The sequence below is a fragment of the Poecilia formosa genome, unplaced genomic scaffold (assembly GCF_000485575.1).
Source record: "Poecilia formosa unplaced genomic scaffold, Poecilia_formosa-5.1.2 Scaffold155, whole genome shotgun sequence".
Classification (NCBI taxonomy): domain Eukaryota; kingdom Metazoa; phylum Chordata; class Actinopteri; order Cyprinodontiformes; family Poeciliidae; genus Poecilia; species Poecilia formosa.
Window position 1 is genome coordinate 1,270,055 of NW_006800094.1, and position 12,349 is coordinate 1,282,403.

Below are 12,349 nucleotides of genomic sequence, written 5' to 3' on the forward strand. Positions count from 1 at the left end.
TAGAGTGCAGGTAGACATAAGTGTGCTTTGTGTGACCTTTGCTCTGAGTTGCAGGTTTTCACCTGTAGTTGTGCTTGAACAGCCTGTCCTCTTTAGATTTATTGATCTTCTATGTGATATGACTTTAATTTATCATTACTTTAAAAAAACATTAATATTGCATGTCAGTGCATTAGATAAGTGTACATTTTTGAATGGCACCGTAATTTACTGTTTGAATTATATTGTAGTTTTTGCCTCTTGAAACAATTAAAGATTCTGTGAGCAGCGACACAGTTTGATAATTGTTTATTAAATGTGGCTAACTTGCTCTGTTAAAGAAAACATTTTGAATATACACTGCTACCTACAACTTTACATGGCACAACGTCTCCACGTCAGTTTGCCAGCATGAGGGCAGCAGCAATTCAGTTAACAAGCAAATGAAAAAAGGAAGTACTTCAGGTCTGTCTGCATTTTGAACTGTCCTGCACTTGAACACTGTTCCAGAAATGTATTACTATTACGATGTAATGACTGAAATCTTCAGTAAATGGACAAAACTTTCAACTTGAAAAACAAACAAACTGCGTTGATTCTCTAGGGTTCCTAAGAAGACGACACAAAACATAAATTTGTATACACAAAAATAAGTTTGGTTGGTTCCAATTTATTCCATTTGTTTTAACACAGGTATTGCTGTTAAATTTCTATTTTTATTTTATTCTTAAATCTTTCACAGTTGTCATAAGTAAAATTAGTAGGTGAATAACATTCAACAAACTTAGCTGTTATCCAGTTTCCAAGTATATAATACGAGAGAACTTGCCTCTCACAATATGGCGAAGGCGCAGACGTGTCGTTTGTGCCTCTACTTGTTTATGACGGAGGCAAGAACACATTGACGGAAGCCTTAGTTTTTAATTTAACTTTACATATTTGAGTATGCCTCGAATTATTATGAGGGTTATAGATGTTAAAGCTGTTCATTGTGAGATAAAAACAACTATGAGCGTGTTTTCTTTGATTATATTATTTATCTCACTCAGCTTTTATTCTGAAATTTCTTAGCGGAAGTGCTTGTTTCATTGCCTAAGGACTTGCAGAGGCGAAAAGCGCATGCGCTTACCATTGACAGCCGGCGGGCGGTTGATGTTGTTCCAGCTGTGTTGTAGACTCAGGGCATATGTAGAGCAGAGGCCAACACATCAGTTTACCTCTACAGACCGCTGACCTGCACCCAGCCGAGGAGGTCAGAGAAACGAACAGAGAGCAATCACAGTGATTGATGACAAAGGTAAGAACCCGCCGACAGAGTTTGACCCTATCATCGCTACCATTAGCTCAGTAAAGCTAGTTGGACATCGACATCAGTTGTTCCTGATGTGGTCCATAAGGCTGACTTTATTTTACTCTTTTTTTTAATTATTATTATTATCATCTTTAAGAGCAATCCGTGCTCAATTATCTCTACTGCGTAAGACCTAATTATGATGCTGTTTGAATGGCATCGCTTAACGACGGAGCATCTAATTAATGCTGACCAAATATGTCCTCAGATAAATTTCATAATTAACTGTTTATAAATTTATGACACTGACTTGACCAGCACTTGAGTGTACTTTAAAGATTACGCATAGGCTTAATTAAGAGGTCAAATTTATGCTTTTAATCAGGACAAAAATAGTCAATAATATCTATTAACTGCACTCCTGTTTTTAAATTTAATCTCCTTCTGAAGCCCTTTACCCCTTTAACACGCTTTAGTAAATACCCAGAAGTGGTTCAGATCTCCCTGTTCCTCAGATTGTCCTTCAGTGCTTCCATCTAATAATCATTTGCTTCTGATAAAGACAGACAGGGTCAGTAAGTCTTTTAAAACCCCTGCCTAGCTGTTGATGCTAACTGGGAACTGTTTGTTTTGCAGAGGACTGATAGGAGATGTGTGCCGCTATCTACATCGTGTCTACAGTGACGGGGTATGTGCTCACCTCGGCCCTGCTGCTCAAATGTCCAACTCTTCTGCACCGGAGGAAGAGGGAGAGGTTCCTCAGCAAGCACATTTCCCATCGTGGAGGTGAGTTCAACCTTTATAGCCCCTTAATGGAGAAATTCAGGTGTATCAGCAACAAAGTGATAAGTGAATAGAAGCAGGTGGATATACCAATAGAGAAATTAAAAGTAAAAACAAATAAAATAAAATAAAAAATGAGGTGGGCTCTAAAGTAAGATCAAATGAAAAGAAAAAAAAATGTACAGGTGGATTTTAAGAAATGCACAAACTGAGTAAAATAATGAAAAAAGATACAAACTGTGCCTGAAGGAAAAAAAAAACAGACTGCTTACAATATAATAAAGCTGAAAACTATTTTGGATTGCAGTGGTAATGTTCACGCTCAATTTGTGATGTAATTTCTACAAGCTTAAAGTCATTTTTATATTATTTTAACAACAAAAAAATTCAGGCTTTGTAAAATATGTTGAGTAAATATCTAAAAATTGTGGCATGTAGTTGTGTTTGCTCCCCTTTAATCTGATACACCCAACAAAATCCTCCGTGACCAGATGCATTCAGAAATCAACTCATGAGTGTGTATCTGTGTGTAATTTAATCTCAGTGTTAGAAAAAACTATGTACAAGCAGCATCGGGAAGTTTGAATACATTTGAAAAGCACTGTAAATTACATTTGTTCAATCCCAACTTAAATCTGATAGCAGATCTGTGGAAAGAGGCCATCATTAGGCCTTATCTTGAATTAAAATGTGCTAGGGGGAATGAATAATTTTGGGCTTAACTGAAAGTGTCAACAATGGTGCATTCATGAACCCCCAGAATGAATCCCTGTAGATTATCTTCGCTCTATAAGACAGAGAAAACATTGCAGCTTCCTTGATGTTTATGCATCGTCTTGCAGGCGCTGGAGAAAACCTGGAGAACACCATGGCAGCTTTCAAACAGTGAGTCGAATGTTCTTTTATATCCGTGTTGGACCCGGGATGTGAGCATCTTTGTGTTTGCTGAACATGCGCTCCATCACGGTGAGAAGTCCTAAGTGTCACTGAGAGGACCAGTTTCCCTGATCTCAACACTTTTTATAAACAACTTCACCGCAGTGTGCTCTCTGTGTGGGTTCATGCAGTGCTGTGGATCTCGGCACAGACATGCTGGAGCTGGACTGCCACCTGACGAAGGATGAGCAGGTTGTGGTCTCACATGATGGCAACTTGAAGAGGCTTTGTGGCATCAATGCTAACATCAGCGACCTGACATATGCTGTGAGTTGTGCTTCTTTATAAACATGCAAAATCTGTTGTTTAGTTTCTGTGTATGCTATATTTCTCCATCCCTGTAGCTTCCTTAATTGAAGAAACATTTGTCGACATTAAAACATTCCAGCTTTGGTCCGATTTTAAGAAGAATTGGGGTTAAAAACATCTTGTGGTTTTTGAGTGCAGTCCTTTAGACGTGAGCTGGATCATGTGTGTAATCAACTGATTACACACATGTGCAAAGCCAATCAGGTGGCTTTGCACACAAAGCCACCTGATTGTGTCACATGTTGGTTAACATCATGACCTGTGGGTTGATGGGAATTAGTTGATTAAATCTTTCCTGTAGTAGATTTCTGCTTTGTTTACCTTGTTTATGAACTTCTAGCTAAAAGACAAATTTGTATCATTTGGAGGTTGTATCAATCCTGGTGAAGATGTGTTGGAAGCTTTAAAATCTTTTTTTTTTCAGCAGCAGCATAATTTCAATTAAAAAAATGTTATAAGAATAAAAGCTTTAATTTCAATGCACTTATTTAGTAGGGAGGTTTATTTTGTATCAAGATATAATTGTTTTCAATAAAATAACTTCATAAATAACTTAAGTTATTTTATTTCCATAAAATAACTTAAGAGACCAGCAGCCATTGGGCAAGAGACCAATGGCTGCTGGATTTAAGGTGAAGATGGCTAAAACGGAATCTTCAAAGCTCACGGCTAGAGAACTCGTCTTCACAGAATAAGTGTGTTAAATTTAAAGGTTGTTTTTTTTATTTTCATTTTTTGCTTCTCCATTAAATCTGAGTTTATTTTAAAGTTGTTGTGCATGTCGTGTATAAATGTGGAGATTGTTGTGTGTTGTGGATCTGAAGATCATTTTCTTTAAATGTAAGGCTCTTTAGCTTTGTTGTGAGTGAATGGCTAATGACCAGCTGGTCAGCTCAATCTTGTTTGTAAAAAAAAATACTTCTTTTTTTTTAATCACATTAGCTTTAGCTTCCTTAACATGTAATGCAGTTTGGTGTCCTTCTCATTTGGCTATCACAGATTTTTTGGGTATAGGAGAAAAAAAACCATGAAAAAGTTTTGCAATTAAAAGTTATCTTCAAAACAGATGCTCCTCTATTACTATGTTTAAATAAGTTCTACTCAAAAATTACAGCAAGGACCAGAAAATAATGTTTTTAATCTCATTGTCTCAACCTGGTATGCTAAGTTCTTGAGCAGGAGTGAAGCACAACCTTTTTTTTTTTTTTTTTTTTTGAAGAACTTTGCTTAAAATGAAGGCATTCAAAAAGATTTTAATTAAGTGTGGGAATAAAAAGTATTATGAGTGAAGGCCACTTGAGTAGCAGACTGCAGTTTATGCATTTTTCATAATCTACATAAAGAATAAATTATATGAGTACATTTAAAAATTATAGACACTCTTCATAGACATGGCAGGCTTGATGTGTCTAAAAAAAAAAAGTGATAATTTGTGTTTGTTCATGTTTAGACCCATGTAGGACGCATATCGTCATGACCGTACAGAAACACCGTGACTGCAGTTTTAATTTCTGCAAACGTTTCGCTGCTGTGTGCTTTTTGCAGGAACTTCCCCCATATCTCTGCAAGCTGGGTGTAACTTTTCAAAGGGGTAAGAACTGCAAATCCACCACTAATTTCATAAGTTGCGCTCCAAGTTCTTCTAATTCCCACATTTAGGGTTGTGTCTGACTGCAAACACTCAAGTACTGTACATACATGCAGCTGCTGAGGAGCGGTGATTGCCCTTCCAGCTGACAGTTTTGAGCTCCCGTTGAATCAGATCGTGTTATTTGACTCGTCTTTCTCTGGCCAGAGTGTTTCTGCGAGGGCGGCGAGGACAAACGTATCCCACTCCTCAGGGATGTCTTTGATGCCTTCCCAAACACTCCCATCAACATCGACATCAAGGTCAACAACGACACACTCATTAAGAAGGTGTGTGCATGTTTTTTTTTTTTTTTTTCTCAAGTATTCACACAGCAAAGTAATGCAGTGCTATTTTAAAGTAGATTCTTTATTGATGTAAAAGTTTGAGTTTGAACAAACTAATGAACTGTGTGTTGTTAGAAGAGTAAAATGATTCATGAATGGTGTAACTAAACATGCAAAGACTGAAATCACATGTTTCTATTTCTAAAAAGAAGGACGAGGAGGACAACGTTGTCTTGTGATTTCTGTAGTGGGAAAAAAAAATACAAATGTAAATTTTTCTTTACAGGTTTCTGAGCTGGTCGTAAAGTACGACAGAGAGGATCTGACTGTGTGGGGAAACTCCAGGAACCATATTGTCAAAAAATGTTACAAGGAGGTACTGCAATGAAATGATGTCCTTGTTTTAGTTGACATACATATATACATATATATATATTATTTTTTTGCTTTTATGCACTTAAAATGTAGGGTTCATACATAGTCTTGGCAAAAATGAGGAAATGTGTCTGGATAGATATTAAAAACTGTTTGTATTTTCAAATTCTCTTTGAATCTGTCCAATCACTCTTCCATCTGATAGTTTGTTTGTAGAAAAAAAAATGTGCCAGAACCCTGAAAGTTAGCTTTTTTTTTTCTTAATCAATTTAATAAACCCATTTTAGGGAATTCACCTCTTCTGTGTAAAGCTGCTTGACTGAATATTTGTTTATTTTTATCTAGTTGTCCTTTATTTAGACGTAGTATAAAACTCTGTCTGCATTTCTCACACCACCATAGTTAAACATAAAAGTACCGAAATCATCCCAGCTTCTTTTGAACATACAAGCTCCTGTCTTTACTTGTCAATCAGAGTGACTTAAAAGTTTTGCATTGATGCAATCTGACTGAGATTTTCTTCCTTTTTTTGTTTTTTTCTTTCAGAATCCCCATATTCCAGTTTTGTTCAGTTTTCCCAGGGTATTGCACCTTCTCGGGCTCTTCTACACAGGCCTCCTGCCCTTTATGCCCCTGAAGGAGCAGTTTCTGGAGATCCCCATGCCCTCCCTGCTAACCAAGTGAGTACATGTACGGCATATGAGCTGCAGTGTCTGCAGAGCTTGAGAAAAGAGCTGATTTGAGGAAATGTTTCGATGCGCCGCATGAGGGACGGTGGGACGGTACATTCAATTTCCAGAGAGGCGAACAGCGTTTTAAAAGAAGGGAAGATGGTTCTAAAGAGAAACACTTTGCCTCTCCTGTGACTCAAATCTCATTCGAAAATAACGAGTTTAACCAGTTTTAGTGGGTCATGACAGCATTTTCCCCTGAGACAATAAATAAAAAAAAATTGTAGCTTTTCTGTCCCATGAGCACAATGACGACATATCTACAAATTGTTTATGTTAAAAAATTTGGAATAAAGCTGATTGATTAGTTTTAAAAAATGTTTATTTCTATTAAAAATATTGTTTCATTTGAATTTGATTCTGATCCTAAAAGCTACGTCAAGCTTTACATTTATAGAAAAGGTCAACATTAAAAAAAAAAAAAAAATCCTTTTTAATCTTTCAATCACATTATGTGTCTTTATCAGACATATGAGTGTGTTAGGTTTCTGACTGCAAGATCCCAAGATGCGAGCTGAAGCATTGGAGTGTTTTCATTCAGTGCTGTTGTTAGTTGGACTTTAAGTTGATTCCTCTGATGGTCAAAACGTATTGTGCCTTCGTTAAACTTGGTTCAGGATTGACTTCTCCTTTGTTCCACGCTGTGAACTCGATGCTTTAATGGATTTTCCAGTGTTTGCTGCTCTTTGTCCCTAATTCTGACCTCGGCATTATCTTGTGGAGTTTGCATACTAACTGTTGCAGACATCACAAAGACGTTGGGTATCTTAACATCCCACTTTCAAACAAAAAAAAAAAACAATGTCCGATAAGATTATGTGATTCACTTATGTGGTTGTTACAGAACAGTTATAAGGATGACGCTTAGGCGGCAGATTTCAGAGGCTCAACTCTGTTATTAATTGAGGATTTGTGAACAAATGAATGAAAGTGCAAGAGATGATACAACTGTAAAAGTTGAGTTGAGAATATCCTGATCTGTGCTTTTCTTTCAGTCACTTGGTGGATTCAGCTGTGCATCCTTTTCCCCCACATTAAAAATGAAAGACTGTCAAACTTTTACACAGTTTAAACATTCATCAAGTTTTGCTGACACTTAAAATATCTAACTTTTTGCATTATTTTTATTCTTTTTGTTTTATTTTTTTTTAACAGACTAAAAGATCCCAGCAGATTAACGCGGAGTCAGCGGTTGATCGCCTGGCTTGCAGACACGTAAGTCTCTTAATTCGTCTTAATAAACCTTTTCCATGTTACTCTGAAGGCCTGATGTCAGCGAGGCGTTCCAGATGTAGCTGCTATTCTTTTCAAAATGGGATACAAACCTGACCATCATCTGCATTCCATTGAAAGGACAAATCTTGTTTCAAAAGAATGAAGCTCAAAGGTAGAATATAAATAGAGGAAAGAGATGAGGCTCTAGATCTGAAGATGCCCCATAGGTCTTTTTTTCTGTGTCATCACAGAAAAAAGATGCAAAGCTGAGGATATAAAATCAAGGAAGCGTCTGTCTGCCAGACAAAAGCCACACAAGTACCACACAGCTCCCCAGAAGTTAACCGAGTAACTGTTTAAAACAAACTTTTTAGGATCTTTAGCTTTGGTCATTTCAGAGATTGACAGGTTATAAAAAAGCTTCCTGTTATACCAGGTACAGGCCCCTGACATTAAAACGACTTCCTCCTGCTTACTGAACACTTCATTTTAGATATTTTGATTACATTGAATGGCATGTGTTTTTTTGATGGCTTGTCACTTTATTTTAACTGTGTAACTTTTTGTACTGTATTTGTTGCCACCTCTTGACTACAACACTCTTAAAAAAAGAGGCTTTTAGTCTATTTTATCCTGATAAAATAAAAATAATACAGAAGTAAAAAAAAAAAAAAAAAAAGACGTACAAGCTGACGACCCAGAACATAGTGAGACTCCTATCCCATGTCTGAATCTCTGCATTTATTTGATCTTCTCATAAGATGATTTCACAACTTTGGAAACCTTCTCTATCTGAGAAAAAAAAAAATCATATAGGATTTACAATATTTTAAAGTCTTTACTCCAACAGCTTTAATTGGTAAAACAAAAGTCTTAACTAGAATGTGTTGTTCTCTGAAATAACTTCAAAGAGTTTTTGAAATATAGACGGGCTTTTATAATTTTAAACCCTGTTGAAAATCTTGGAAAAAAAAAAAAAAGATGAATCAAAAATAAACCTTTTGAATATAAGTTAAATGGCTTTTCTGCCTGCCTCGTATAAGCTGTAATGATTTTCTAAAGGATATGTATTTGTGTGTTGCAGTTTGCTGATGAGGAAAGCTCTTTTCCAACATTTAACAGCCAGAGGAATACAGGTACATGAGGCTACACCTGCTTTTCAGCACTAAAACGCAGTGGATGGTTAGAAACACAAAACAAAATCAAATGAAACTAATAGGTTCATTTGCCATTTTCTTCTATTTACTTTGAGTTCCAAACTTAATTGATTATGACCAGGGTTTTTTGTTTTGTTTTGTTTTGTTGTTTTTTTTATCTTACATCTGCTTTGGAAATGTTGCTGTACTTTAAATGCAGCTGCCAGGAAAATGTCCAAGTGTCCCACATGTTTCAAATATAGATGGAGGCGGGTGACACCTCCTTCCGTTGTTTCTGCGTGGATTAACTGTGCGCGTCTGGTTTCAGGTGTACATTTGGGTGCTGAACGACGAGGAGGATTTCCAAAGGGCGTTCGACCTGGGAGCCACAGGAGTGATGACGGATTTTCCCACCAGGCTCAAAGAGTTCATGGATAGGAATGGCATTTCTAAACCCCAGTGACCTCCCTGTCTCCACGGTCATTATCCTTCAAGCTCGCTGACCTGCCAAACAAGCTCCCCACACTCGCCCACTTTTACTGCACGCATTCCTGCAGACCTACTTCCACAGTGTGTCGCACAAGTATGAGACTCCGTTGACTCCCCTTGTGTTGGAGATGTACACTTTTGTAGTTGTAGTAAAAGGAAAATCCCAAAAAGATTTTATTTGAGTTGATGCCAGTTGGCAGAGTCGTTGATGTATATTCATCACGTAGCAACGGCCGTGTTAGAGAATTACGACTGAACCTGGTGTTAAGCTTGTTGGTGGTTACAAAAAGCTACCTGGAATGGTTGCATACCTTGAGTGCTGGTTATGAGGTTTGTACGTTTAGCCCAACAAGTCTCTGATTAATTTGACAAAAACCTAACTTTTCTTACATGATTTGGATAAAACCCTCATAAAATGTGTAGGGTGTTTATGAGCCACTGGACTATTAAAAAAAAAAAAAAAAACTGAAGCAGTTATATCAGCCAGGCTGCCATAAAACAAGCTTTCATGAACACATGGTTCACATGTAACCATTTACACAGTCAACAGATGTTGTAGCACAAACTATATATATATGTATAGATATATATATAAACCTATTTTTAAGCTTCAAAAATCTAACTTTGCAAGCAGTTGCATTTTTTATTTTAAACATTTAAGTTAATTTATTTCATTAGTTAAATTTAGTGGGACGCAGAGTGATGTCTTTGAAGTGTTCGTTTCTGCTCAACCTGATTGTGCACACGTCGGTCCTCGTCGGAAAAGTTACGTTCACGTACAAAATAGAACATGGACTCCTTAGACTACAGCATCACGGCTGACGATGGCGTTACTGAAGTGTTGCAGGAGATCAGTTCTGGCTTTAAAAACGACCGTCGGCTCATCTGCACGGGGTCCCTCGTCTTCCTCTTTCCAAGAGGCAATAACATTGCCATTCTGTTCCCCTCGGCTCAAAGGGAGCATTTATTGTTTTGTTGTTGGAAAATTTTGGGTTCAATTCCAGCTTCCTCCCCTGCCATATGTTGATGAAAACCTTTCTTTCCCTAACATGACTGACGGCTGAAAAAATATTGAAGGGGGGGAAATCTTGGTTTACGTGATAATCGATGTCTGAGCTATTTTGTATTACACCTGCTGTATCATTTCCCTTTTTGAGTCGTTTTTGTGTGTTTTTCCCCCCTAACATTAGACATGCACTGAAAACAGTGTTGGTTGTTGAAGGAAGTCTAGACAGTGGGACAAAATGACCACTAAAATATATTCTGCTAGTTTTATCGGATCTGAATTTTGATTTTATTACGTGAAAATGTATTTTCTTACAACTTATCATGTGGTTTTACTGTTCAGATATTGAACAGTAGGTACAGCGTTGGTTTCTTAGGCTGCAGTATGTTGAATCAGGCTATTGTTTGGCCTTTGCAATAAAAAAAGCTTGTCGACAGCTGAAAGAAAAGTTTACATGCCAGTCAAAAATGTCCTGCTGGTCCTAAAGGAAAAAAAAAAAAAGCAGAAGTCCTCAGCTTGAAGGCCCCACTGTTCTGTAGTAAGAGGACACTTGAAAGAGACAAACCCATTGTTATTGTTCCCTGTACTGTAATAGAAGCAGTTTGTTGGTTTTGTTGTATTCTTTTAGTTTTTTTTTTCTTCCTTACATCAAGTGAATATGTTGCTCATCTGTGACTTGAGAAAAGAGTTTTGCACAGTTTATGAATCTTTTATCTTCTCTTGCGTCTTTGAAACAGTGAACATATTTAAATCATATATCTGATTTTAATCTTTAGATGATATGCCAGCCCAATAGAGTGAAATTATGTTTCCGATATTTAACTTCTCTGCTGTTTTTGAAGTTGCAATGTGTTAAAAACTGCGAGACAATGATACCCAGGCACCAAATACTCCTGCAGTGATGTTGTAAGGAGGGTGAAATAGGGTTTCTACACATATATACCAATGATATTTTCTGATCTAAACATGTGACCACATGTTTGTAATGAATGTAGTTATGATTGAATGTATTATGAGATGTTTGGTATTTTGCTGTGGGAACAGAGTTTCTCTTTTTACTGCTTTCATTGGATTACTTACATAGTGTTTCTTGAGTTGCACAGCGATTTGGTTTTTTTTGTTTTTTTGCTGAACCCGATCCACTGTTAGTGACATTATTGTGCTGTTTTTGGTGTCCTTTTATTCTTCATGCTTCAAACAAGCTGCTCTGTTTGAACAGCATCAGTCTGTGGAACAAGGCACCTTGGATTTTTCAAGGCCTTGTCCCACAGACTATATAGCATTTCATTGACTAGAGACAGAGACAATAAAAAGTGAATTTTCATCCACATGAATTCTTGTCTGTATTTCTTGATGTATTTGTGCTGTTAAATCGTTAATTACAATTAGTTTTAATTTTATTTTTTTTGGGGGGGGGAGATCATTGTGTAAAGGGAAGGCACCTGCTAAACCGACAGGAGGGGGCGCTGTGTACACGAGAACTTGAAATAGTTGTAAACGAAGACGGGAAAATATTAGAATGGCTCTTTTGTTTTTGTTTTTTAGTTGCTTTTTTTTGTTTTGTTTTTTAATAATTAACCGATACATTTAAAATCTTAAGAGAACAAATAAAATATGTATTTTCACTTAACTACAAAAGCACAATCTGCTTAAATACTTCTCAGATGTTTAACGCTAACAAGATTATTGGCTGCCCTCCTCTGCCGTCAGCCAATAAGAGCCATGTTGCTATGCTGTTGCGGTTCGCTAATTGGATGATATGCCTGTCATTTAATTATCACAACAAACATAACAAAGAGCCTCGATCCAAGATAGTTAACGCTACTGTTTAATTTTAACAGAACCTATAATTAAACGTTTCATGGAAAGTTTAATGCAATGTGTTTTTCTAAATTTATATGATCTGGTTGGTTTAAAAAAAAGCTACAAAAATAGTTTTACAGTCAACAAAATATAAAGAATGACTGTTTTAATATTTGAAACTTTCGATATTATTTTAAAAATATCAGGAATAAAATAAAATATTAAATGGCGTCTTATTTCATAATAACAGTTTAAATGACAATATACATACATATTTTACATTTTTTCCTTACTCTTGTTATATTATTCGGATCAAACCAGGTTCTGGTGTTTGGACCTACTGTAAAAATAGCTGTTCATACTTTAGAAACAAATTATGTTT

The 12,349-nt window shown here is 36.5% G+C and overlaps 1 protein-coding gene across 1 annotated transcript; it reads left to right on the forward strand.

The window, feature by feature from the left end:
- The first annotated feature begins 1,090 nt into the window (after positions 1-1,090).
- gdpd1 (glycerophosphodiester phosphodiesterase domain containing 1) lies at positions 1,091-11,492 on the forward strand. The gene is made up of 11 exons (XM_007564154.2): positions 1,091-1,276; positions 1,907-2,056; positions 2,896-2,938; positions 3,121-3,256; positions 4,844-4,889; positions 5,094-5,215; positions 5,499-5,588; positions 6,134-6,267; positions 7,474-7,533; positions 8,618-8,669; positions 8,998-11,492. Exons 2-11 carry the CDS (start codon positions 1,921-1,923, stop codon positions 9,130-9,132), a joined length of 954 nt encoding a protein of 317 aa, XP_007564216.1. The 5' UTR covers positions 1,091-1,276; positions 1,907-1,920; the 3' UTR covers positions 9,133-11,492.
- Positions 11,493-12,349: the final 857 nt, after the last annotated feature.